This window comes from Chlamydotis macqueenii, chromosome 11, assembly GCF_036417535.1.
Source record: "Chlamydotis macqueenii isolate bChlMac1 chromosome 11, bChlMac1.mat, whole genome shotgun sequence".
Taxonomy (NCBI): Eukaryota; Metazoa; Chordata; class Aves; order Otidiformes; family Otididae; genus Chlamydotis; species Chlamydotis macqueenii.
In genome coordinates, this window is record NC_141566.1 from 2,347,118 (window position 1) to 2,375,031 (window position 27,914).

At 45.7% G+C, this 27,914-nt stretch overlaps 1 protein-coding gene across 1 annotated transcript; it reads left to right on the top strand.

Moving 5' to 3' along the window:
• Positions 1-4,538: 4,538 nt before the first annotated feature.
• Positions 4,539-27,914, top strand: LOC104476104 (uncharacterized). Its single transcript, XM_086756502.1, has 16 exons — positions 4,539-4,997; positions 5,779-5,818; positions 8,798-8,882; positions 9,810-9,916; positions 10,984-11,042; positions 12,104-12,214; positions 15,238-15,368; positions 16,108-16,232; positions 18,015-18,120; positions 19,075-19,273; positions 20,311-20,337; positions 22,673-22,730; positions 23,265-23,320; positions 23,984-24,182; positions 26,100-26,258; positions 27,248-27,914. Exons 1-16 carry the CDS (start codon positions 4,904-4,906, stop codon positions 27,378-27,380), a joined length of 1,689 nt encoding a protein of 562 aa, XP_086612628.1. The 5' UTR covers positions 4,539-4,903; the 3' UTR covers positions 27,381-27,914.

Below are 27,914 nucleotides of genomic sequence, written 5' to 3' on the forward strand. Positions count from 1 at the left end.
TTTGCCTTGTTTCTGTGAAGTGCTGTGCCAAGCTGAGAGAATACCCTGAGCTACCAGAGCTCCCAGTCCCTCAGAGCTGCTCCCTGGCCACCCCGTGCTGCCACCTCTGTGACCAGAGATCCAAGGCAGAGCAAGATCTCGGCTTTGCTTTTTCAGCCTCATCCCTTGCTCCCCTTCCCGTGGGCTTGGCCACGTGAGGTGCTGCAAGCTGCTCTGCCCATAGCAGATTGTCTCCCCCAGGTCTTTTCTGGGCACCACAGTGGACTTAAGCACAGAAAAATAGTTTTTAAAGTTTACATTTTAAGTATGTAAATTCCATAACTTTTACTTTGTCCTTAATTGTATGGTCTTCAAACCATGACAGGGTCTCTTCTTTTTGTGTTTTAGTAGACATTTAAATATGTGGCCATAAAGCAACTAGTAAAGAATATGAGAGCCAAAACTGCCGTTTACAGTAAGATCCGTGTTTTAATAAGTAGATAAATTTGCATTAAAATGCAAAACCAGCACAGTATTATATTTGCATCTGAAAGATATAGGTTCTGTAGCCCATTTTAAGATCAAGGCAGCTGTAAGTACTGCTGTGAACTGTGCACTTCTGCCTACAGGTTCTTTTTTTGCCTGGGCTATCCTTCGCTTTAATATAAAAACATTCAGGGGTAATTCTGTCTCATGAGATGAAAATCTCATTTTTGACAATAAGAAGTCAGTATGAGTTGGTAAACCCATTTATGGAGAGTACTTGTTAATTGGAGAAGAGTTTGTAGCAGTGTAACAGAGATTAATGTTAGCAAAGTGTAGTAGAAGTGGTAAAGAAAGTGCCTTGACTGGTTCCAACAAAAGAGAAAACTTTGTGCGGAGTACAGAGAAAAGGGAACAAGTAACTGTCAGTAGTGTGAGTTTGCAGCAGGCTTTTTAAAGCAGTTACTGTCTACCAAATAAATGTTTAATTTTTCATATAAGCATGTTGACACTAACCTTCCTTTCTAGATTTTATCTAGGAAATATTTGGGTTTGTATCTAGTAAGTTTTTTGTATCTAAGGAGCACTGAAGTATTAAAGAATACTGGCAGAGCATCAAAGCTCTTACTTACTGATTCCCCACCTGCATCTGTGAAGTTGTCTTACCATAGAAGGGGAAAAAAAAGTGTTCCAAGGCGTGCACAGACAAGTCTAGGAAATGTGGGTTCAGTTGTAGATGGGTGACTTCTCGATAAATTAAAATTCCTGTGCTTTCCTTGATACGTACCATCTGCAAAAACATAAATATGTTTATTATTGTCCCAGTATGACCGTTCACTACATTTACTTGTCAGCACACTACCATTGGAGCAATAAAAATGTCAAGCTATTACTATTCAATGTAAATAATTTATCATTTTAAGTAAGTAATGTTATGTGATTCTTCTGCCATTTTTTTTGTTTTCTGCTTTTGGTGTTCTTATGGTGTTGTAACATTGCTTGTACTGCTTAAGAAAAGTGGTTTTGTTTAAGCTGTCTGAAACTTTATGTTCTTAACATTTTTATTCTGTTTACAAGTGAACAGCCACTTTTTAAATAGGACCTCACAGAGAGAGTGAGTTTTCTCTCTCTCTTTTTTCTTTTTTTTTAAATTAAAATAAAATTCTAACTGAGCTCGCTTTCTACAGTTTACTGCACTGGCTCGTGCCATTACAAGAAGCTGGAAGTCAGACATGCTTAATCACTTTGAGACATTTTTCTTCAATTAAATTTAAAGATGAAAACCTTTGAATAGTACAGTGTGTTTATGGAAAAAAAAATATCTTTTGCGCCTCTCACTGTAGCAGCGTGCTGATCAGCTGTCAATGGAATGGCAGTATGGTGGGTTTTCTTTAAATGAGACACATTTCTGATCCAGCCAGATCAGGTGCTTGTATTTGGGACTTTGTATGGTTTGGCTGGTTTAAAGAACAAGACTTGGAAAGCTTGGGAAGGCTTTCCAAAAAAGAAAACTGCAGAATGACCATCACATTTAGTCTTCCAGGTAACTTGGTTGCTTGGCTTACAGACCCTCTGTTGTAAGGACTTCTTGTAGAAGTCTCTTGCTGCAGCGTTCCTCTCCGAAAAGCAGAGGGTTTTCTCTTATGCTACCGTAGCTGCACCGCAAAGGGATCCTAACCTGAGCATGGACAGTGTGCGTTAGTGAAATAAGTCATGGGCTTATACAGAGGATTGTGAACGTAGGACAAGGCAGCCTTTTGTGGGTGTTAACAGGCTAGCTTTGTAGCTGTGAAAGCAGGACTTAAAATTAAAGCCTTTGGCTCATCCCTGAGGGGAAAAAATGTTGCGTTCCTGAAATGGGCATGTGCAATGTTTTTGTTGAAAGTTGGTGTCCTCAGTTGTTTTGGACAAATACAGGAGCATCTGGGTTGACACGCTGTTTAAGCACGTAACTGTTACTGAATATTGTTTGGGAAATTTAGAGAATGCTACTGTGGTGTTAAGCCAAATACAGGAACGTTGGGCTGAGTCATGAAGTTAATACCTTGTCAGGGTTTATGGGATGTAATTGCCTAGACTACTAGCAAAGGTCCATTTTAAGAATAACTGGGGTTTGGCCCTGACTTCTCTTATTGGAAGGCAGTTTTAGAACTGTTTGGTAGTGAAGTTTACTATAATGCCTGTGTCAGTGTATTTATAATGCTATGTCTGTCGTGTCAGTATTGTTCTTCAGCATGCATAGTTGAAATGTTCCAGCTAAGTCTATAAGCTTAACTAGAAAAATAAAGACTTAAACCCTCTTAAGTCTTTATTTGCTAGACAAGATGAAATGTTAGTCTCCTCTCAAAAGAGCATGGGGCAGCTCATGAACTTAGTTTCATAGTAGTTTTGTACATAACTGAATACTTCATCCTTCATCAGAGACAAATTTATTTTGACAATAAAATGACAGTCTATTGGATAGAGAAATCTGTAGCCACAGAGGGTCAGTCCGCATCTTGATGTGAGCTACATTATGAAGTGCAAAGCTGCCAACTGAAAACTAAGAAATCTATTATCTGAACTGCTATTTCCATCAAAGTACAGATAAGTTCCTTTCAAATCTAATTTAATTCCTTTGGGTTTTTTGTTTTTTTTTTTTAAGATAACTTTCAAGTGTTTGTAAGGTTCAAGTGTTTTGGAACAACGTAAAAAAAAAAAAAACAAACCACTAACTACTGTGAAATGCGTTAGTAGGCAACAAGAGTTGTTGGCTGCTGCTAAGGCTCTTCGTACAAGTGGCAGTTTTCCCCCTCTGTGTGAGTTAATCTGAAGGCAGATTAACTCCGGGTTGACTCTCAATATCCTTTGGGGGTCCTGTGGAACATTTGTTGAATTCCTGTTCCAATTGCTACGATGAGTGTTTGTTCAGCGTTTATTTCCACCTGTAGCAGAAAGCAGGGGACAGGGAGGAGGAATAGATCCTCCTAGCCACACTTGAACCACAAAGAGAAGAGATGCTTGCAAGGTAACTTTTTAATGCAGCTTTTTTTTTTTTTTTTTGTCATTGAATGCACAGAAAAGGTAACTTGCTCTATGATTCTTCATAATTTTGGGTATCGTTGAGTAGTGCTGAAAATCATTGCTGTAAGTTTCCCTGTAGTACTTATGGAATTAAGAGCTTTGAAACTGAGAGAAGGTGATGCTAACTGGTATAGCTACTCTAAAGCAGAAGCTACCAGCTGGCTTTGAATTGCAGAATAAACGTTATGTCTTGAGGGTGTAATATGTGAAATTCACTTACAACCTGCAAAGCCAGAAATGTGTCAGTAAATCCCACTTTAAAAGTATTGAACTCTTTCATCGTATCGCCAACTGCTTTGTGAATACTGCTGTACGGACAGAGCAGCTGCGAGGACTTGTGAAATGAACACAAACAGCAGCAGTACTTGTCCCCAGTCACTTTGAAAGTCCTCTTTGGAAATTCTGCTGGACTCCTTGAGCCCATGAGTTTTGGGCTTAAGGGCCATAATGGCAGTTTGTGCTCTTCTGCTCCATGCGTTGAGCTCATTTCAGTAGCTGGAATGCTCTGGAGTCTCAGTCTCACCAGAGTAATTGTGAAAGAAAATTTTGATATCTTAGAAAGTCTAAATGTGATGCCTATGCTGCCAGACAGTGCTGTTGTAAAACACAGGTGCTTGGCTCGCTAGTGTTAAACCGAGCCTGTGGTGTGTGAGTCTTAGGAGGGCTGCGGCCGCAGAGCACTGCACCGGATCCTGTTGGTGACAGTTGTGATGTAAAGATGAAAGAATGACTGATTTGGGTGTTAGTGACTGTGAAACTTCAAGGCTGGAGTCTGACAGGAAGATGGAAACCTGCCCGTTCAGCTGCCCGGCGTGGGGCAGCGACCAGTGCAGCCGCCCCCGCTCCTCGGCCCCCGCCGCCCGAGCGAGCCCCTTCCCGCCGAGGCCCCGGTGCCCCGCTCCCGCCCTCTCTTCCCGCCCGCCGCTGCTCCTCTCAGCGCATGCGCCTTACCACCGCGCATGCGCTCCCGCCGGCCCGTCCTGCGCCGCGGCAGTAGCCCGGGGCCCGCTGCGCGGCGCCTTTTGTACCGGGCGGCGCTAAGGCCCGGCGGCGGTCGCCGCTCCCGCGCCGGGGGGGCCTCGCCCTCCTCCGCGCCTCCCTCTCCCCCCTCAGGAGCCAAAGAAAGAGCAATGGCGGCGCGTTAGGCAGGCGGCCTCGGCGCGGCCCGGCCCGGCGGCTGCGGACATCCCCGCCCCGTGCCGACCGCAGCGGATGCGCGCCTCGCCGCAGGCCCCGGCGGGAGCCTAGCGGGGCCCCGGCCGCCGCCGCCGCCGTTTCTCCTCCGCCGCCTCCGCCTCCTCCTCCTCCTGCTGCGGGCGCGGGGGAGGGCGGGCAGCTCGGGGCGCCCCGCTCCCCTCAGCCCCGCGGCCCGGCGGCCATGGCCACCGAGCTGGAGCCGCCGGCGGCTGGCGCCGTGCCGGGCGCGGCGCCGCTGGAGGCGGAGGAGGACGAGGAGCACTGGCTCTACGGGGGTAGGTACCGCCGAGCTCCAGGGCCGGAGGGGGTTTGGGGCGGGGGGGGGGCAGCGCAAAGCGCCCGGCCGGCCCCCAGCATCTCCCCCGATCCCGCCTCACGGGCCGGCACGGGGCGGGGATGGGGGGGGTCCCGCCTCTGCCCGGTGCGCTGGGGAGGGGGCCGGCGGTTCCCCGGCCCAGCCTGCCCCTGGGGGACGGGCGCCTTAGCCGCCTTTTTGGGGGGATGGGGCGGGGGGTATTGGCCTTTTAACAACACCGTGATGCTTTGTTACAATTTCAGTTTCCTAATCACCCAGATCTTACTAACCTGATTGATGCAGGTGAACCCTTGGGGTACCAGGGGACTGAGGAGTGTGTGTGTCTAGGAAAAAGCACAGGGCTTTATTTAAACTTCTTTGTCCTCCTCTTAGACTTTCCGAGTGAATGCTTTTACCTTTTTTCTTCCCTGGAATGTTAAAAATCTGTATGAAGACCTTCACAGCTGACTTCAGTTCTTTACGTGCTGTTTGCCTTTACTCCTGCTCTGAGACATTGGATGTGTGTTTTCAATTTTGTTCTCTGTCAGCAGTGTGAGACTTCACTTCTGCAGATAGGTTTTGTTTGTTGTTCAGTTGCTCTGTTTCTAGTTGAAGTTTGTTAAAAAGACAACATTGGGTCTAGAAGTACATTGGCACCACTGGGCATTTTTGTAGCTGTGATACGTTTTGTCCTGAAATTCAGCTTTTTTTCTTTCACTTGAATAATTTTTCTTCCTTTATTATTATTATTGTTTTTGCAGATGACACCACTGGTAAGCAAGAAGATGGACCAATTTCTGGGTGAGTCCAGAGACTGTTTATTCGTTATAACAACATGTGCTGCAAAGAAGTTCGAGCCGCGTTAGGCATAGCTTCGTGAATGCTTTAGACCAGTGCTGTTGCCAGAAACAGCAGCTCATCCATTTCCCATCCCGTGGGGTCATCCCCAGCCGCCACGCTTCAGCTGGCACGGCATTCGAGGATTTGGAACATGAACTGGGTTAGTTAACTGATTTGAATTAAAACAAAATTTTAATCCTTTCCCCACCACCAATTAGTTTTAAATCGCTTCTGTTTTCCAGTTTAATTCCCTGGGAAAAATGGTGCCTTGAGGATTGGCCTTTGTGCTGGCCTGGCGTTGGTGAAACTGTGGCCTGTGCTTTAGCCTGGAAAAACTAAAAACCTTGAGCCTAGGTTAAAATCTTGACATGATCAAATCAAGAAATCATGCGAGAGCTATGAAGTATGTGGCTTGGGTAAGACTTTCAGATAAAAGCGTTGGGGACAACTCAATCAGTTTTGCTTCCTGCATATGGAAAGTATTGTCTGTCCTCGATCATAGCTCCCCTGTATTTCTAGCCGTGTGTTTTGCACCAGCAGAGTTTGGTCTCGGCAGAAATACTGCCTGCTGGTTTTAAGTGTAATGTGGTCTTCAGAAGACTTGGTCTTCACTGGACTTCGTGTGCTCAGCACCTTCAAAAATTCAGTTTAGTATTTATTGTCCTGAAGTGTCATTGTGAATTCAGTATCTGGAATTTCTGAGATTCTTACGGATACTATCCCACTTCTGTAGTAAGTGTCCTGTGCTTAGGGAATATGAGTACTTGTATGAAAACAAGTTTTAGGCAGACTTGGTAAATCGTTACCTAAAAATATTAAATGAGCTTTGTGAGAAGGAACAACTTTTAGTTTAGATAGAAATTTACTGCTACCTTGCATAAATCTATTGTTCCTTATCGCTTTCATCTGAATGTAGTTTTGCTTTACAAGTAGGATTAAAAATCTGAATTTCCAGCAGCTGTCTCCAATAACTGCAAGATGCATGAAGGAAAAGTGTTAGTGGTAGTGCGTGCTCTTTTTTTTTTTTTTCTTTTTTTTTCCCCCCTCTTTTGGGAATTTTTTTCCTTTTCTTTGTTGCACAATGAGAATCTTCCTAAATGAAGAGCTGTGGGGTGTTTTAAAAAAAAATGACTCTTTGTTTTCTATGTTGTTGACGGCTGCAGCTCCAGGGGCACATTGCTGGCTTGTCTAGAGTATTTGTCTCTACGCATGAAGCAGAAATGAGTGCAGTGCAGCATACAGTATCCGTTAACATTCCTTAGCCTAAAGGATGCGTAAATACCAGCAGGCTGTGCAGGATGCCGTTACATCGGCAGTACGTGGAGTTAAGGCGGCATTCTGGGGAAATTTTAAGTTCTGCGACGTTTTTTTGCATGCAGATGATGGCTGTGGACCTGTCAGATTGTTCCTTCCTGGGAAGCAAACAGGTTAGGGAATAACTGTTACTTAGCGAATGTTTATTTGAACTCCGATTCATAAATTTTAATGCACACCCACAGATACTTCACGTGACTTGAAGCTGAAGGTAATACTTGTCGCTCTTCCTTAATTCAGTCATCTTGGATTCTTAAAAAAATTTGGGGGTTGAGGTCAATGTTATGAGTTGCTTGGAACTGGTAAACAAAATGCGAAAGGTTTTTGAGCCATCTGTGAAGTTTTCTCCATCTTTTGGTCCTTAAGTGATAGCCCGTGTCTGCAACTTTGAAATACTTGTAGAGGCTGATTTTCCCGTAGACATCTTGGCTGCTTTTAATAACTTAAAGCGTCTTCCACTGTCACCTCAGGAACTTGGTGCAAATGGGACTTGTGCTTCCTTGGTTAGCTGCTGAACCTTCATCCCTTCTTTTTGATCTTGCCTTGATTGTTGAATTTCTGTGTATATGGGGCTTTTCTAATATGGGAGCTTCAATAACTGCTCAAATTGTTCTTGTTTATTTGTTTTTTGGTTTTTTTTTATGCTCAGTAACTGCTTTCTGAGTTGTGTTAGTGTGATCTTCTGGCTTCCCTGTTTGGTGTCTCCTTTCCTGCCACCTCTGAAATGGCTTTAATCTGACCAGTGTTTGGATTCTGTTAGGTGTTATGTGTAAATAATCTTGTGTATGTTTATTGTCTGACACAGGGTTTAAAATTAATGCAATGTTTCTGCAAAGTACCAGTGGAGAATTGGGTTGCCTGGGCCTGGGCTGTTCTAATTGCGTCTTTGGAAAAGCCAGAATTATTTTGAAGTTCTACTAGATTTTACCTATGACATAAGAGAAAAATGCTCTCTCTTGTATTTTAGTTTTCTAAAACTTAGCATACTCCTTCCTAGCATGTGTATTTGACTTTCTTGCCTGGCTAATGGAATAAGCAATGTGAACATTTTTACAAACTCGTTAATTGGAGGTGAATCTGAACCTGACCATTGTTGCCATTAGGACTAATTTGTAGTGAATGGGAAGACTGAGTGGATAATTATCTGTCTTTTCTTCTTTGAGTTTTAACTACTCATTAATGTAAGCTATTTGTAGAAACCCTAAAATAACTTAATTTCCATGGCACAGATGCCCTTACTGCTTACTAAATATATGTATAATTATTAGCATCCTTAAGAACAGGGTGAAGTTTTGCTTGTTATGGTCTTATTTCCATCTATTGTGATTGTGCTAAACCAAAGCTGAAAGCTGTTCTAGCTGCCAGTTATGTATTCATGGCTAGGCAGCCGTGCTGTCTGTTTGGTGCTTCTTCAGAAGCACTAAACTGATTCTTTCCAACAAAAGCAAAGCCAAGCAAGGATGATTAATTTTTTGTCCTACAGCTGAGCTAACTGCCAGCAGAATAAACACGCTACGTGAATAAAGCCATTATGTGAAAGTCACCTGGACGAGTGCTTTAGAGATGTTTATAGGTGAACCTCTAGATTGGACTTGTCCATTTTCTCTTATCTGTCATGTTTACTAGACACGCAGAATCTTCTCATCCTTTGCAAGATGCTCCTCAGGAGAACCGGCCTGTCGGCAACGAAGACCGAGAGATGTCACAACATGTACGTGTTCAACTGCAAATGGTAGACAGAGTTATCTTGGTGCTTCTCAGTATTCATGGATGTAAAGATGTGTGAAGATGCTGGTACTGCCTTATACGTTACATTTGTACCGTAGGAGTGTTTATTTTCTGCCTCTGTGGTGTGTCAAGAGGGCTCACGCAGAGTTCTGACAAACCTGTGTGCTGTGGAAAGGAGAGAGGGTTAGGAACACCTTCCTCGTACCCTTTTGTAGCGGTGAGGTGTTAATTCAGCTCATGCATCTTGCAGATCTGCGCTGCTGGACATCTGGAAGACTTCCTTTGCTTTTGTGCCACAGCAGTGGTGCTGCACTGGAGTCGAATCAGCAGCTGTAAAGTTCTTACGTAAAGTTAAGCGACTTGGGGACTGATTGTGTGAAATAAACCAAGCTGAGCTGCTCAGCAGCTTTCTGCCATGGAAGTTGTAGTGAGAGAATATTTACTCCAAGATTTTTAGGTGAAGCCTGGTGAATGTATTTTGGTGATTTTTATTTGTAATTGCATACTTTCACCATAGACCCATGAAGAAGATGCATCAGAAAAAGCTCTAGTTCTTTCAGAAAGAGTAGGAGAGAGGAACAGTGGAACATGAAGTTCTTAGAACCAAGCTAAACCTTCCCCACCTTCAGAAATCTTACGGTGATTCTCCTGTAGGGTCACATCTTCAAAGTTGCAGTTTCTTGGTGGGCACCTGTCCGTTTATGTTGAAGGCTGGTTACTTCCACGGTTCTTGCCTCCAATGACAACTTTGTATAGGGTTGGAGTGCAGTAAAAAATTATGTCTTTGTATCAGGATTATTCTTTCCAATAGTCCTTCATCATACAAGCTTTGTAAGATGTGACTTACTGTCCAGGGGGATTTATCGGTTTTATGTATTGATGAACTCCTGTGTGCTTTTATTGTTGCTAGGCCCTTCCAAGTGGTGAAGATGATGAAGATGACAGTGATAGCGACAGCGATGATGATGACGTGAAAGTTACTATTGGCAACATTAAGACGGGAGCACCATCATACATGTATGTATTGCCGATTACGGCGTCGATTTTTGATCTGAGGTAGCTCTAGCGTGTCGATTGGGATTGAAAGTGGGGATGAGAGCTGATCTGTTGTTTGGGAGACACGGCAGTAATGGCTGGAACACCGCAATGGCATTAGAAGCTGGTGGGCAGCTCTGTCCTGCACTTGCTTGTTGGAGAATCCATCTGTAAAATAGGAATGGTAACGCATGGGTCTGCTGTTGGAAAATTAACCAAATAATTACTATGCTTCGTCAGGCACAATCAAAGATAGGAAGTTGCATTTAACTCATCATCTGTGAAAACTTCAGGAACCAAAATCTGTATGGATAAGAATTTGCATAAGCTGTGAATTTACTGATTGTCAGCTGTCTGATTTTTCATGTTTTGGAAATGATGAGGCTGAATTTGCGAGTCAGGAAATTACATCACTGACTTAAAATTCTACCTAATTTGCATTGAATAAAAATAATAAGACAGCATTTTTGCTTGCTGCTAGCATCCTTCCTCTTAAGGAAATAATTTCTATGTGCTTTGCAGCATATTCTAATTTTTCCCCTTTATGGATAATTTCCCTCTCTTGTTGTAGAGGTGGTTTCAGACTGATGGGTTACTCTGAACAGCAACGCTCCATCCGTTAGCAGCTCACTAGATATTGCAGACATCCTTTTCCAAATCTGCTTCTACCCTTCTCTCCTCCTGCTGTGATCTATGCGCAGCTGTGATTTCCGGGCTGTTCAGTTCTGTTTAAATAATAAGTACGTTCCTGGGCAGAATAGTAACTAGCACTCCTTGAAATAACCTTTCCCTTCGCGTTCAAGGCAATCCTCTGTGTTCTGTTGTGGGTCACCAGGTGTGTTTGCATTTCTGTAGGGCTGGACAAACTTATGTGGCAAATTCACTTTTATGGTGTTGAGACTTAGCACTAAAAATCGTAGAGAGGCATGAATAAACCCGCGTGAACTAAGCATCTTGTGAAGGATGTCAGAACTTTAATATATTTTGCATGAAAATCTTCCACCAAGTAATTTGTTCCAATACCAATGCAGTGATTCTTTTCCACATAGGGGAACTCCTATGAATCTAAACTTAAAAACGGGTAGAGGCTATGGAGCATCTGCTTCAGGTATTGCTGCTGTTTTTATCTTTCACCTTTCGCAATATTTCACTTACCTGACTTACCCAGCTGGAGCAGCTGGGAATCTTGGTCTCTGTTAGAAGGATATAAACTTAGTGCATCTTATTTAAACTAGGAATAGTAAGTGTGTTTCCTAAAGATGAGCGCCCCTAGGACAGTCTGAGGGTACAGGGTGCAGTGAAATTATTTAATTACCCATCACTGAAGAACCTGATCATAATTCTATTTAAACTAGGAAAAAAATACATTGATTATTACTTTTATAGTAAAAAACTAGAGTATTTCCAAACTGTATTGTTATACTGGGGCCAAACATTTTAAATTGCTTGGAGAAGGCCTTTAACTTTATGGTCAGTGTACTGAGCTACTTGCAGTGTAAGGTATTAAAAGAAACAGACTGCTTTGGCGTTGAGTATCAGCTGTGCATATTTCTGCAGATGAAATTTTCCCTGCCGTTCGGTTTAGAGACCTGGATTCTGAACTTCTTCATATGTGAGACCGTACTGTCATAGACTTCATATACTTCCTTCCATTAATTTCTTTATGTAAATTACTTATCTTCTGATTGAGAAACTAAAAACAAATTCCCTGTGAAGATTCTGCTCCTGACAGATTTTTGCTGACAAGAGTTAGTACACAGTCACTTAAGACTGATTCTGAAAAGGTCTCTTGTTAGGAGAAAATGTGTGTATCTTGGGAGGGGAAAAATAAATCCTTTGCCTGGGGAAAAAAAAAAATATTTTTTTTTTTTTAAATTTGGGATAAATTTAATGCATGCTCTAATAATTTACTCTGTTTGTCTGTAGTACCAATCTGGGTTGAATTTGCTTCTCTGCTGCTCAGTTGCAAGTGCTGTATACCCTGGCTGTTTGTTTATAGAGTGACTGAAGCAGTTTTTATTTGAAAGTTGATTGTGGTTACCTACGTGCTACGAAGCCAGGAGTGAATTCACAGTAGCACTTCATTTTTTGACTGGAGTAATTTTCTCAGCAAATTAGCAGATTAAAGGCGTTGCATTAAAAGTAGTAACGGTTTTTCTCTCTCCAAAGCCAAGTTGCAGCCCAAAGGTATTGACTTAGATGCCGCAGGGAATATCAATGGATTGCCTGTTATAGAAGTGGATTTAGATTCATTTGAAGACAAACCATGGAGGAAACCAGGTGGGGCCTCACAGTTTCTTGTGGTAAATATTTTTTTTGCCGTTTCAGTTGTCTCTCTTTAATGTCACTTGTGATTTCTGTCCGTTTGTTGCTGCCAGGGAGCAGGGAAGTCGGAACAATGCATATTGCTCAGCCTCTGATGCCTGACTGGACAGTCGGTGACATTTACTGATTGATCAAGCCATGCATCTGTCTAAAATCGGATTGCGTTTACTCTATTAATTTAACTTCCTTAAAGGGAGCTCAGAATCATCCCCATGCACCCTTCTCCTTTGGGTCCTGGGGATGTCCACACTTCTGCAGGAAAGTACCCCTTGCAGGGGGCAGCGATGCTGGGAATTACCACGTGAGCACATCTCCTGATAGGAAAGCCACCTTTTTGTGTTGAATGCTTCTGCTGCAAACCAGTGAATAATAAAAGGAAGGAAAACACTGTCTACTTTCACAAGAAAGGCTAGGATTTTTCTTTTGGAAAAGCTGCATTACCTAATTCTTTGCTAGATTCTACCCCTAGGTGCGTAACTGTGAGTGAGCAGTTCCCACTTATTTCTTCTGAACAATATTATCTAGACTGTGTCCAGACAAATAGTACTTTGCACAGCAGGTTTAATATGTGCACGGTCTCTTTTGTTTTCCTGGCTAGTACTGGGGAGATTTCTACTCGGAAGCGACTCTTACATGACAGCTGTAGGATGCTACAAATGAACTTCTGTTTTTCATCTGAATTTGATACAAAAGTAAACAAAGGAACCAAAGAGATGCAAATTTTTGCTGTGCTGCTCTTCTAAAATGTACTATGATGAAATGTTAACTGAAGCAAAAAATTCACTTGCCTCTTCTCAGAAATAATTCTTCTCCCTGCCAGCCCCTGTACTTTATCTTTCAGAACTCTTGCGGTGCTAAGTAACTAGTGCTTTTATAAGGTTGTCTGTGGTGTGGTTTTGGTATCTCCTGCCCACCTGAAATGAAGGGCATCGGAGTACATGACAGTGCTAATAACTACCTCAACTACCTGTTGAGGGTATCAGAGCAGCACTAAAGCACTCTGATGAATAGTAGCTAGTGCAGACATGATAGAAACGTAGCCCTTCTGCTGCAGGGGATTGCACTTTGACCGTGAAGTGAGAAAGAAGGGGGCTAGGAAGAAAATAGGTTAGAATGGAAACAAAGATAAAGCATAGAAACCATTATGGTCATGCTGACATCCCTGGACTGAAGTGGAGGCAGCTAGCCGTAAAACATGGATAGAGGGAAGATATCTGCAGAGGTGTGGCCTGTAAGGTTATTTTAGATGGCAAGTAGGTTGTTACTCAACAGCCTTTCAGGTTTATATCCTTTGCAGTTGTCCTGGTTTCGGCAGGGATGGAGTTAATTTTCCTCTCAGTAGCTGGTGTGTTTTGGATTTTGGATGTGGAGAATGTTGATAAACACCCTGATGATAGGAGTTGTTGTTAATGAGACCAAGGACACTGTCTGGCTTTCCAGGTCCGCGTGCACATGCAGGAAGCTGGGAGAAAGACAGAATAATTGCCCCAGGCTGGCCAGAGAGAGTATTCCGTGCCATAAACGTCATGCTCGCTGTATAAGTGGGGATTGCCCATGGTGGGGGGCATCCATTTTCCATTTTTTCCATCTCATCTCTTTTGCTTGCTCGCTGGCATCATTTCCTCTGCCTTGCTGGCTCCCTCTCGCTCCCTTGCTTGCTGCTCGGGACAGGCTGTATCGGTCATTTGGACATTGGGTGGTGAGAAAATTGTGTATTATTAACTTTGTATATTTTTTAGTATCCTTATATTTTGTTATTATTGTAGTTTTCCTTTGCTATTCTAGTAAACTGTCTTCATCTCAACCCATGAGTTTTCCTTTCTTCCCAATTTCTCTCCCCCATCCTGCTGGGGAGGGGTAGGGCGAGCGAGAAACTGTGTGATGACGAGGGCTAAACCACAACAGCAATTAATTGTTCAGCAAGTTGGTGTATCTTTACGTGAGGAAGAGGAAGGAGAAATATGGTGTGGAAGAACTGATAGAGGACTGAAATACAGTCTGATAAAATAGATATGTAAATGGCATGTTGCTGAGTCCGTGTTGGTGAAATTTGCATGTTTGGGTGGCACAACAGGAAGAGCAGCCTACCTAGAAGATAAACTTAAACCTCACTGTACAGATCAAAGCCCAGTATGGTCAAAGTGCTTTGCTTAGCCCTTATGTATCAGCTCCTCATCTCAGAATGGGTCTGTCTAGGGAACATTTGCGAGGGGGATGTTTGAGGGATACCTCAGAGGGCTAGGAGATGCTTTGTAATGCTTCCTGTCGTGACGTGTGCCTTTATAGGGTTAGTTACAGCTATGCTTGTCCCTCTGCGACTACGTTTTCTTGGCAAGCAGTTTGTGGCCACGTCTCTTCTTCAGAAGTGCTCCTGCTGAAATGGCACATTTCACAGAAGACTGCTAAACTCAGATAGCAATCTTGGAAGGCTATCATTAGGATCGCGACTGAACTGTAATTACTTGTGTAGTATGAGACATATCGATAAACTTCCACTGTAGCCCTGTTTCACAAAATGGGCAAGTCCCAGAATCTCTTCTCAAAAAGCAAAGGCAGCGATGGTCAGGAGCAGAACGTGTTTGCTTAGCTCTGCCAAGAAAACAGTTCTGTGGCACCATCCACTTTTTGTGGTGGTCGCTGGAGTTGTCATTCCCGTGCTCCCCCCAGCACTCAGCTCATTTGGACAATTGCAGGAAACCAGTCTGAAAAAATCCGATTGGTGAATAAGTGCTTGCAAGCGTCTCTTAACAGCCTGCATATGTGTGGTATTCTGTGTCCCAAATGGTTCCACTGCTGTTCCTGCTGTAGTCCCCTTCCCACCAAAAGATGCAGCTGTCTTTCTGACAGAATGAAATTGAGAGCAAGCTGTGCTCTCTAGAAGGTTTTTGTTTTCTTAACTCTTCGTTTAAGCAATTAAAGGACAGTTTGAGAATGCAAGTCTACTAGAATCCCTATGTTAACTTCTACTCCTCTTTCAGGTGCTGATCTTTCTGATTACTTTAATTATGGATTCAATGAAGAAACATGGAAAGCTTATTGTGAAAAGCAGCGACGACTTCAGCTTGGACTGGATCCTGCTCCTCCCATCAGCACTGAAAATAAGATCACGGTAGGTGACGTGTTACTCCTGCATATGGCTACAATAAAACTGGGACTTGCTTTTGTAATCACAGGGATGAGAGCATAAGAGCAGAAGATACCCTAACGCCTGACTGTTCTGTGTTCCTTTCAGTGATGAGAAGTACAAAAATGTGTCTTTAAAGATTAAGTCTCTGCTAAAAATCTTCTCTTTGGAACAGACATTGCCAGCTGCCTGGCAGGTTTGAACCACTACAATAGCAAGGCTTGAGTGAATTTCCAGTTGACTTTGAGGCTACCCAGCTATAGGGGTGTCTGGTTGGAAGATCCTGTGGGTGTGAGAGAAGTGGAGAGGGCAGCTGCGCATCCATGGCTGCTTTGCTTGTGGCTGTTGACTGTCACAGTTGTGTGGGTGCCTTTTCTGTTTGGAGACTGTGCTTTGGCCATCAGCCTTCACGGAAGTCCCTTGGGTGGCCAACAGGTGTTAATCAGAACTTCAGCCAAAGAGTTTTGACTTAAGGAGTGTGTGAAAAAGGAGATGAGATTGTTAAACTTCTGGACTTCTAACAGGAGACTGGGCGGCAGACTGAGGCCGGTATAGGTCACAGAAATGTCTGCCGCCTTGACTGAGGAATAGGTTGCTTGTTTGCAAGAGCCCTGTGATTGTTCCTCAGGGGAGCCCTTTTCCTTTGCTGAGGGTTGATCTCTGATGCTACGTTCAGTTAAAAGTAAGGGCGTGAAACCTGTGTGTTAAATGTTGCCTTCCATAGGTTCAGCAAGGAAGAACAGGAAATGCTGAAAAAGAAGTGGAAAACAACATCATCAAAACAGAATTCAAAACAGACTTCTTGGCTCTGGTGGGAGGACGCATGAAGGCTGGGCCTCCTCCTAACAGGTAAGAGATGATGCACACACAGAGCGTGGGTGCACTGTGTTCTTCGTAGGAGTAGCTGGATCCACCTGGGCCAGATCCGAATCTCCTCAAGCTTTGAAACTTTACAGGAAGCTATTGTTGTCATTAACTGGCATCTTCAGCAGTGCTCTCCTGAAGGTTGTGCAAGCCCTTCCTGCCCATTTAGCTCTCCTTGGTGACGTCCTCAGTATATGCTGCTCAGGGAGGGACACCTGTATCCCAGCTGAAGGGTCTCATTTCTCAGGGCAAATACCTGAGCTCTGAGGGCTTACACTGCTGGCTGCTTGTGCTTACTTGGCTTATTCTTACTCCCACGATGTTAATCTTTGCCTCCTTACGTGGAAGTGGATTACGTGTTTGGCAGCTGATAAGAGGAGCTATTGGTTTCTGAACCTGTGCGCTACGCTGCTTGATGCGTGCTGAGCAGTTACCCTCTCCAGTGAGAGCGAGGATCCGCAAGGCTGGAAAAAGCAAAACAGTCGAGTCATTTTGATTGGCAGCCTCTGCTGGGAAAACCACTTTGACCCTATGAGGTTGTTGGTTTTTTTAAATCAAAACTTCTGAAAAACAAAGCTATGTGAAACCAGAAGAGCCAGAGCTTTGGTTTATTGCTTTATTCCCATTACACCTTTTGCATACCTGCCTTGCAGAAATCAGTCTTGCATTCCAGCTTTCCACTTTGTCTGAGAAGAGCATCGGCTATGTGCTTCAGGTCTAAGCTTTAAAGCTCTGCTTAGTCTGTTTGTGTTGAAGCGCTTTGATGGCATTTCTGTCGCACTTCGTAGTGCCGTTAAATCACTCAGGTTTGTTTCTAACTTCTGTGCATATCTCATGAGGTTTTTTGAAAATTGACACGACTGCAAAATAAGCGGATGCTACTGTAATTGCACAGTATTTTTGTCCGTTTTAACTTGCAGTCTGGTTTTGAAAGTACTGACACGCAGGATTCTGTTCCTGCAACAGAGCTTTTGGTCAGGACCAGAACAAATATCTTTGTATACTGCAGCAGCATCAAAACCATGGGCTCTGCAGTCTAATTTGGAAAAGTGCTGATGTTTTTCTGTCCTAACTGCAGAAAAACATGTCTGGGGCTATACTTGTACAAATCAATTGTTGCATGAATATAGGATAAGGGCGGCTTAAACTTCAGTTGTGAGTGCTTCTCTGTCTCACAAACCTTTACTTGTGGTGACCTTACAGTGAGCTCCTGTAAAAATGTTCTTCCCCTAAGAGTGACCTGGGTATGGAGATAAAAGCACATGGAAAACTGTAGGGTTCTGTGACTGATTTCCACTGGTGTGTAGACAGCACTGTCTCTGATTTGTAAATAACTTCAGTGGTATCAGCAACATCTGGAAGACTGGACAGAAAGTAGGAAAAATCTGGGCTGATAGCATTAAAGGCTTCTCTTGATAAATATTCTCTGCTTTCTCTGAGCCTGATCTGGGAATGATTATTCAAATCTTTAGAGTGAGTAAAGGATTTCAGCTCTGAACCAGAGTGTGCAATCCGTGTTATTACAACCCGGATGTGGTGATTCTTTGGATCGTGTTTCTGGGTGTCTGGGACCGTAACTCGCCCCTGCCGGCAGAGCTCAAATTGCTCAAAAGTGGAGAAGGACTTCTCGTTCACCTCTCGTCCAGCTGCCTCTGGAGATTTTTTTCCTGGTGGAAAAAAATGTACAAGAGAACTCTGTCTAATATTGGGGAAAACTACTCCTTCTAATGACTTTGAGCCTAAAAAGATGCATCTGCTTTGTACCAGGAAGCTGGGTGGGACGATTGATGTGATCGGCGGCCAGGCAGGCACAATTAGGAGAGTAGAAGGAAGACGTCGTGATAAGCATGCCTCTGAGGAAAACCCAATTCAGGTAAATGCACTGTCTTGACAAATTTCTGATTTTATTGCACTTCTGGTGAACCCTGAGAAAATGTCTGTGCGTTCCTGGCCTCCCATGTCACTGTTTGTGCCTGCAAAGCAGTAGGAGGACCATCTGCTGAGAGCTCAGCTCTTAATCCCCTTCCTCCTACCAACCACGCCTAACTCACAGAAAAAACCCCAAATACAGAACCTTTCCTCTGTCTAGATGCCGTTCCTGGTTTTGTTTTTACATGTATTCTTGCGGTCTGTTTATTTTTTTTTTAGTGGTCAGTTTCCTAGATTTTGCCAACAATGGCGCAAAAAAGAGTTTACCTAAGAGAGAGAATTTGCTGGGAAATAGTTGCTGTTCCTGCCACTTACAAGCACGGCTACCAGTATTTCCAGGTCACTTTGGGATCTCTGCGTATTGATCATTCCTTTGGCAATAGCAGGTCTGTGACCTGCTTTTGCCAGACAGATATGAACCCAGTCTTCCTTTAACCTACGTGGGCACAATCTGGAGCAGAATTTGGCCTCTTGCTGCCCTCAGGAGAGACAGATTCAGTTTAAAAATAATTTTTTTTAAAAAAGCACTACTGTGTCACTCTCAAATACGGCAGCTTTTCATCTGAAGCCTGTATCAGTAGCAGTTCCTGTGAACAAAAGGTGTTCATAACACTGAAATGTCAGCTGTCTTACGCAGCTGTGTTTGCAGCTAGAATCTGGTCTCACTGCTGCTCTGCCTAAGAGAAGATACCTTGCTAAGCATATTAATGCTTTGCTCAACCTTCCTTCCTTCCTCCCCAGAAGGTGTTATTCCCTGGGTACAGTGTAGCCTGGTCTTTCCAGGTGTCGCAGTGCTGCCTGTTTTGGTGGAGACTGCCCGTCATGCCAGCACAGGGAGGTCCTACCTGCAGGAGCAAAGAGATTGAAATGTTCTCTTCTTGGTCCTCTGCCTTCTAAGGTCCTTGGAGACCACGGAAGTAAGCCACAACCCCCGCAGCAGCCCCAGCAGCCATCACAGCCCCAACAGCCACCTCAGCAGCAGCCGTTTGCACCACCAGCAGGCCCACCGCCTCCCCCGCTGGCCGGGCCACCTCCGCCACACTTCCTCCACCCTCCTCCTCCAGTTACTTCTGTTCCACCTCCCCTGCATCCTCCAGGTATGTGTTCACCCAGCAAGATGTGGCAGTCTGAGGCTGCAAGTTAGGACGTCTCAGGCTTGGAGCAAATCAAAGGTTTAGTTGTTCAGTGCTATGGGACAGTCGAGCAGTCAGGTAACAGGTCCTTAGACGTGGCCTATCTTTGTTCGGTGTCTTCCTCGGCCTGTTCAACATTTGTCCTTGAATACTTAAAAATTCCAACTGTTCCTTGAAAAAAAAACTCTAGGCTTTGTTTCTGTGAAAGCGGCTTTGGGTGCTACCAATTCATTTGCTGTATTGATGAACTCAAAGAAGTGGGTTCCTGTTTGTCTGGAGGAAGCCAAGAACGTAGGAATTGCTGTCCTGTGTCAGATCAGCAGGCTGTTTAGTTCGGGGTCCTGTCTGGCTGTACCCAATTCCAAATATTTCAAGGGTGATGCTCGGATTTGCAATTCTGCAACAGCAGCTCTAACAAAAAAAACTGCCTCCTAATCCCAGTCGGTTCTTGGTTGGCTCATGCCTTGAAATACCAAGATTTGTGTCTTTCCATGTTTGTTTCTGTGCGTTTTATTGTGCCAACTGCAGGATGATTATTGCTGCTCCTAGAAAAGTCTAGTGTTGAGTGCAGACATATTTTTCTGTCTTCACTTCCTACTGAGTCTGCGTATCTTCTGATGCAGCCAGGCCCCTGAGAAGGAGGCACATCATGCAGTAGCACCTGTATTTTGCACTGCGTCCACATGCGGAAGATACAGAATACAAAATGCAATCGGGGCTTTTAATCTGAGGATTATTACTGCAGGAAAAAGGAATTCTCCAGTGTAAGAGAGCAGCAGCATTTTAAATTATAATATGAAGGTAAAGAGATCATCATTTGGGAAAACGATACAGTTTGTAGGCTAGCTGCTACTTAATAGCACCGATTTTTCTGCTGGTCTGTTGTGCTCAGGTACGTGAAATATACTCTCAAGTGTGCTTTTAGGTTTAGCTTGAGGTACAGAGATGACATGCTTTGCCTGTTGTGCTCACGTGTTTGGCTTGCTTGTTTGTTTCCGTAGGTCTGCCCCCACCCGGTCCTATCCCAGGTAGGTGTTAACTTGCTCCCGGTAACAGCAGTGATTGGGAACACACACAGAAGGCCCTCTCTGAGTATTTGGGTTTCATAATGCAAGATAGGATGACACCAAGACCCATTTTAGAGCACAGTTAATTTAAGGCTAATAAACTCTAATGCAGCGTTGAACTCCAGCTGCTTATCTTGTATTCTGGTCCTAAACAATAATCTGTAGGCCTCCTTAGCAGTGTCTTGTTTTGTCTCTGAAGAGCAGTCTAGAAAGTGAAATGGAGAACTTCAGATGGCAAAAACCACTTGGTAAGATTTGAAATATTTAGTTCTTGTTATGGCATTTGCACAGGAAAAGCCTGAGTGACAAAGCGGCGCTTTGTAAAGGAATTTGGAGTGAGAGACTGAGCAGAACAAATTCCTCTAGCTGTAATTTGGCTTTTTTTCTACTGGAAATTTTGCCTAGTCCAGGCAAAACAAGTTTAGGTGTTTGTGTAGCAGACCGTTTGGAGTGATAGTTCTGACTGCATGCCGTACATCTGAAAATCCAAGGCTGATGGGTGACCGCGTACGTGCAGTCACGTCACTGCCTCTGTTTTAAACTGTATACTGGATTGATGTGCTTGCAAAAGGTCTGCACCCAGAGCCCCGTGGACTTGGTGTGTCAGACGTGTTGGACCTGATTCTCAGCTTTGGTGTCCGTGCTTTCGTATTTGTGCTCTGCCTGGACTTCCTAAATGGAAAGCTGGAAAACCTCAGATGGAGGAAATTCCTGTGTCTGTTAAAATGTCACTTCTCCTACTCCTCTCAGTGTACAATAATATTGCAGAGCTGGTTTTCATTGTTGTACTAGAAGGAACCTGCTCATAGTAAGCTTGGATTTAGAACTATGTTGTAGTGAAACTGGATGCAAACTGGTCTTGATTGTAGACGTTGCAGCGCCCGGTTGCTAGTCAAGCGCATTTAGAATTAAAGTTGTTTGGGAGGAGCGAGGTGGATGAAATGACCAGGATGTTGCAAAGAATTCCCACTTCAGGTAACTGGCTTGGAAAGGGAGGTGAGGGAGAATACCTGCTCGTTATGCTGATGAGGGTGATCCACCAGCATTAGAGTGAGGTGCTTATGACAGTCGTACTTTGAAGTCCTTGCGCTTGGCGAGCACTTATGATTGAAATGCTCCAGGCATTGCATTTTATTGGAAGATCTTGGGAAAAGGAGCGAGGGGAGAAAAGCATCTAAGAGTGAGACATGCCTTGCAACTTGTTTGCCGCACAGATCTCCACTAGCAGAGCTGGAGATGTCAGCCTGCAGTGGGAGGCTTCTAGGGAGGTGTTCTCCTGACCCGTTTTTGATGTTCGCTGTAAGAGGTGATGAACTCTCTTAGGGTTTCGTTGACTGTGCTGCCTCAATCTCCATGGACTTGCAAAGGAACCTGGAGCTGCTAGCTTCGATGTAAATGACGGCAGTTAGTCAGATGACTCTTGTCCTTTGGATCAGCAGTTTGGTCTTTTTTTTTTTTTTTTTTTTTTTTTTCCACTTTTTGTATAATAATAAACAGAGGAGTTTTTATGCAAAGTCAAGCCAAGGTAACCACCTGTAGAAGTAACGTTGCTTGTAATTAGGAATCCAAGTTTAGTTCTGTTAGGAGCAGCCACATCCTTCTCACCTCCAGATTAGTCAAGGTTGAGGATTTTGGCTTCCAAGGCTTATGTCACTTTTGGAAGGGGCCTTCATAAACTTCTCCTTAATTTTGCTTTCTTGAAGATACTGCGTTGTGATTTTTGTGTAGTAACTCTTCATGTGTTTCACGTTGGGCCCATTTTTAAAGTGCCAGACCTTTCAGACAACTCTGCATCACGGTGCTTTGTCTTCTCTTGATTTTTAAATGTATATGTGCTCAGAAAACTGGCTTTCTTCAAAAAGAGACACAACCAGATGACTTCTATGTTACGTGCTTTGTAAGATGCAAAGTTACTCGTTTTAATCAATGGAGCAGTAAAACCTTTGCTGTATTTGCAATGTGTCTGCACCCCAAGAACCAGACTTTTCTGTCTTCCACGGGACTGTAAGGGTTAATGTTTACTCCTTAACGAATCTTGCATTTAAGATGAATAAGCCCAACTAGAAGGTAGTTCTTCCTTTATTTTTCTTTCCGTACCCCTACAGAACTAACATAGCTGTAGGGTTTTAATTTTGGTAGGAGATAGAACCTTGAAGGAAAATGACTCCATTTCAAACAGGGCCTTCTTCAGAGTCAAAAGATGCTTTAACGGCTTTTAACTGTAAACAGGAATGAAGTCTGGTTTGCTTGTGGCAGGCTGTGAGATCTTTGTGATGACTTACGCTTCTGTGTCTAGGGCTGTTCCCGCCGCCTCTGGCACCCCCACCGGCTCTCCTCATTCCAACCTTGGACGGGTAAGACCGCGCCTGGGCTGAGCCATCGGTACAGCTCCTCCGGAGTGAGGAGGCTAGGTCTAAAATCAGCGCTAGCAATCCTTAGTCTGGTCTGGGGGATGAGAGCAGAGCTCTAGGGAATCCTCTGTGCGTTTACCTTCCTTTGTCACGTTCACGACACAGGAAGGAGTCAGTAAAACCTAGGCATGTGCTTGGGTCTAGCACAGAGTAGTTGATAGCGTGTTATGTTAGTCCAGATATTTCCTGTAAAGATTCTCCAGGTATTTTGTAAACACTGGTGATTTCTGGGGAAGCCTGTCCGATTGACAGAAGGGAAAGGGTAAAGCAGGGCAAGCAATTGTGTTTCGGAAGCTGTGGCAGAACAACTGCACCTGTACGCAGGTGTGCAATGCGAAGTGGGAGAGATTCACTGAAGCTGTGGATTTCCCATGATGTTGTTCCACGGGGCTTCAGAAAAAATGGGGTAAACTTGCAGCACTTGTGCCTGCAAGGGCTCGCTGGTGTCAGTAACTTCATCCTCTTCTCTCTCCAAAGCCAGCCCGCCAGCTACAACAACAGGCAGCCTCCTCCGTTTGGCTACAACTCTGCAGGTGAGCACTGAGGATGACACACAGACTGCTTATCTCTCTGTTCTCTGGTGGCTGGTAGTTTAGGCTTTTCTTAAGCTGGTGGACATTGTGGGTCTTTAACTTTGGGGTCTTGCTTGTGCCCCTTACTGTGCCAGCCGCTAGTCCCCTGCTCTCAAGGACAAGCACAACCATCAGCTTCGCATCTCCTCCTTGAGCTTTTGAATGCCCTCCTTCTCCGCGTTACCGTCTTCCTTGCCTCCAGGCACCTGCAGGCATCTGCCTCCTTTTGTTTTGTAACGGAGGAGGCAGTGCCAGAGTTCCACCAACCTTTCTCCCCTGTTGCAGCCCTGCTGGCAGCGCCTTCTCCTCTCCCGTTTCCTCAGTGACCGGCGCTTGGAGTGGCACCTCCTCGCCGTGCTGAGCAGAGTCGCAGGCGGCACCGCGCAGTCTCCTCCGCAGGAGGCGGTTGGCGGGGTGGGCAGTGCCAGGCCTTCCTGAGAAACAGGAGTGCTGTCATGTGTGCGGCTTTTCAGCAGCTGGTACTGCCTCGAGGTGTGACCTCGCTGGTCCAGCTGAGCAGGCCCCAGCACTGGATGGGGAAGTGCTGGTGGCTCTGGGCTCATCTGGACAGAAAGGGAGCTGTTAGTGCTGTAGGTGACCAAGGATTCTGCTCTCTCGCTGCAGATTCAGGTTTCATCAGCTACCCGCCCATCTCCACGTCCCACACGCCCTGGGTGACAACGGTGGACAAAGGCACGAGCAGTTCCAGCAGCAGCCATTGGGAGTACTCTGGCTCGAGGCGCGAGAGGGAGCGGGAGCGCGAGCGGGAAAGGGAGAGGGAGAGAGACAGAGACCGCACTCCAACCACCAGTGAATACAACAAGTGAGTGCTGGTTTTTGGCAGCTTCTGCTCTCAGCTGCCCAGTAGGAATCTCTGGCCTTGTCCTGGAGCACAAGAAGGTCAAGGGATGGGATTATAGATTATACCAGTTTAATTTTCTGAAATGTCTAGGGGAGAGGTGCTTTGGCTCAATAACTAGAGGACATGCTAGGAGCCAGTGTCACTGGCTGATTTCCTGTGTCTGTTTTTTGTTTAAATCCAGCAGAACCAGTTACGCTTGCTGTCCCACCTGTAACGTGAGGCCAGTAAATGAAAGAGCCCCTCTCTGGTGCCTGGGTATGTCACAGCTCACTGTGAAACACTGGCCGTAGAAGCTGCTGCTTCTCTTCTAAATGCAGCCTCAGATCAAAGGGAAAACCACCCCTGCTTTGCTCAGCTCTCCCGTATAGAGGCTCTCGGGCAAGGAGTGCCGTTCACCAGGAGTCAGTGTGAAATGTAAATCCTTAACCAGGCGTTTCGGCGAGCCGTGCTGGAGACAGCCACCTTGGTGGGAACTGAGGTGATCTCAGGCTCTGGGAGCGCTTGGGAAAGCAGGCTCTCAGCCTCCCCGTGTTGATCCAGAGAGCTAAAGGGAAGGGTAGGCTGCAAAGATTCTTTCTAAACGCATCACTTTTTTGTTCTGTCACAGGCAGCGTCAGTGTTTTGCAGGCTTTAGGCTCAGAAATATCAATAGTTATTCAAAATACGATCAGAATGCGCATTCCCAGCACAGGGATGCTGCCTGCCGGGGAACTTCCTGGCCCAGGGGATGAGCAAATAGGGCAACATTTTCCTCACTTTTTTAAATGTTGTTTTCCTGGTTTTCCCTTACAAGCCTGTGGGCCCTGTGGGTGGCGGGGGGAGGAACAGAACAGAAGACAGACTTGCTGCGGTTTGAGCTCAGACTCCCACGCTTCCTAAGCAGGCTCACGCTGCAGCCTGGCCCTGCGCTCGGCGCTCCCGAGCCCTTGTTAGCACATCCGCGTGCTGACCTCTGAGATCCTGCCTGCCAAAGCGGGGCAGGCAGTCGTGCCCAGTGGAGTCTGCCGGACTGCCGGAGTGCTCCGGGGTGACTGATACTGGCTGTCTGTCTCACTTGTTTCCGTGAGCGTTAGGACGATGTTTCAGACTTCCTTTCTCTCAGGCTGGATATTGTTTCCCGCAGTGGGACTTGTTAACCCTGCAGGTTTTGGCTTTCAGAAGTTGCACAGGGCCTGTGAAATGCAGAGGGCAGGGGAGCGTGGGATGTGTCTGAATTTGGGGTGCATCCTGCCCACCCCTGTGCGTGGATCGAATGAGGTGCCTTGAGCAGATCGTTAGGTGCAGCAGAGAGACTGTGTCAGCTGCGCTCACAACTGGAGTTGTTGAAGGAAACAGCCCCTTGGTCTAACTCACACAAAACAGTTACAGGTTCCCGGGGACAGTGGCGTGGTGAGGTAAAATCCAGCACCACGGGAGACAGAATGATGAGGAACGCGTTTCTGTTTTTCCTGAACAAGGTAGCTGGATGTCTTGGGCGTATTCCAGAAGGATCGCGAGGGCAAAAGCCCTGAGACGCTGGCCATGTGCCTGCTGCTAAGGCATTCCCTTGGCAAATGCGGAGAACAGATTTTGTAAACCCCTCGCCTTGAGAGGCCAGGAGGAAGCTGTGATATTCCACTGCTTGGGCTTGTGAGCTGTGTAACAATGGAGAAAGTTATCGCACTGCGGTTGGGTTGCAGCTCGGGCTCAATACGCAGCAGCAGCTTACTGTTACGGGTATTTTCAGGAGCGTCGCAAACACCAGAGCTCGTTGCTAGAGCAAGAGGTGACAGGCTCTCTTGGTGAGGATGGAGTTCTACAGTCCGCTAAACGCGGCTGCTGGCTTTCACTCCACGAGTGGTGTGTTCCTCTGCCTCACTTCTGCTCTCTCTTCTTTAGTGACGACGAACGATACCGCTACTACAGCCGAGAGCGCAGCTACGACTTCGAGCGCGACTACCGCAGGAGCAGAGACCGCAGCAGGGAGCGCGAGGATCGGCACCGAGAGCGCAGGCACCGAGACAAAGAGGAGAGCAGCAAGCATAAGTCTTCAAGGCGGTAAGAGCTGCCTAGGGTTGGAGCGGGCTGTTGACGGGGACACGCCTTAGCTGCGCACAGAAGTGTGATGTTCTCAGACTGATCTGTCGCCCTGGGTCGTACCGGCTTCCTGTGGCCTGCTGACGTCTCGCGAGGCCCAGGCAGGAGGCAGAGCTGGCCCCAGGTAACAGGTCGGGGCTGGTCTGGGGCAGTGCTGTCGCCCCAGCTGTTGCACCACGCGGGGATCTCTCTGTCTTGCCTGAAGTGGTAGGATGGGCGGTGTCCGTAAGCTAAAGCAAACGGAGGAACGCTTTTTGTGTAAGGCCACTTCGAGCGCGTGTCAGAGTCCCTGCCCGAGGCGATTTGAGCCTGTTTAAGGCATTCGCAGGAAGATGAAAGGGTTTAGTGGTTTCCAGCTTACTGCAAATGGACCGGTCTGAAGGAAATCACTGACCCCGTCTAAATATTAGACAGTCGCTTTGTTCAGGCAAAGCCGCTGCGGTGTTGCTGTCCACAGAGTGGCTGAGGTGTGCTGAGGAGAGGTGGCAGCCTATGAAACCGCTCATTAAACAGGGCAGGAAATTACTGGAAGCCAGCAGCCGTTTGGCCAGGCGGTTCAGCTCACCCACAGCTGAGCTCCCTTAGGAGTGGGAGGGATGCAGAGACGCCCCTTATAAAAACGGCCCCAAAATCCTTCTGAGAGCAGCCCGTCCAGCGTGCTGCCTGCCTGGGCCGTGTGCTGACGCAGCGCGTGGTGTAAAGCAGCCGCCTCCAGCGGTTTGCGTAACTGGCCTGGGGCTCAGCCACACGCGCTGTCAGATCATCCCAGATAAACACGATGGAGCCTTTCAACGGCACCGTGATGCCCTCAGCGCTTCCGAGCTGACTCCTGTTCATTGCAGATGAAAGCGCTGTCCCCGTGTCGATGCGTTTGGGTCTCTCCTGGGGCAGAGTTGTGCCGATGCAGGCTCTGATGGCACTTTTTTTCTCCCCTTTCTTCCCCCCCACAGCAAGCAACACGAGAGCGAGGAGGGGGAGAGCCATCGGCGTCACAAGCACAAAAAGAACAAGCGTAGCAAAGAGGAGAAGGAGGCCAGCGAAGACGGTGCCCAGGAGGGAGAGGAGCAGGATGCCAAGGAGTAGCCCGAACCCGCCGTCGGCCTTTTGGAGGAACTCGCTCCTTTTGAACCAGCGTGGCGTTGGTGATGCTTTGGTTTGGGCGTTTGATTTTTTTTTTTTTTTTTTTTTTTCCCCAAGGGAAGAGAGGCTGACTCTGGGGAGCAGTGAAGCATGTGGCAGTGGTTTGGGAGCTGAAGCTGCACACGCAGTTAAACTTTTTTTTTTTTTTTTTTCTTTTTGATACGAGACAAAATACAGCAGTACTAGTATACAAAGCACTGAGCTCTACTCATAAACATCCCTTAGGGAGAACTTTGTTGTATCAGATCCTATGGTTTCTGATGGAAGATGGCTTCAGCTGAAACTAACACATTTAGGTAATAGGTTTTGGTTATTTTTGGTCATCATCATTCCTTTTTGAAAAATAGGACAGTAAGTGCGACTTGAAATTTATTGTCCAAAGAAAAGTGTGATTTAGATCCCGAGAGCCAGCTTAGAGTCTGGCTTCTAGTAGTGAAAAGTCTCATCCCCAAATAAATTTCTTTATAGTTACAAAAA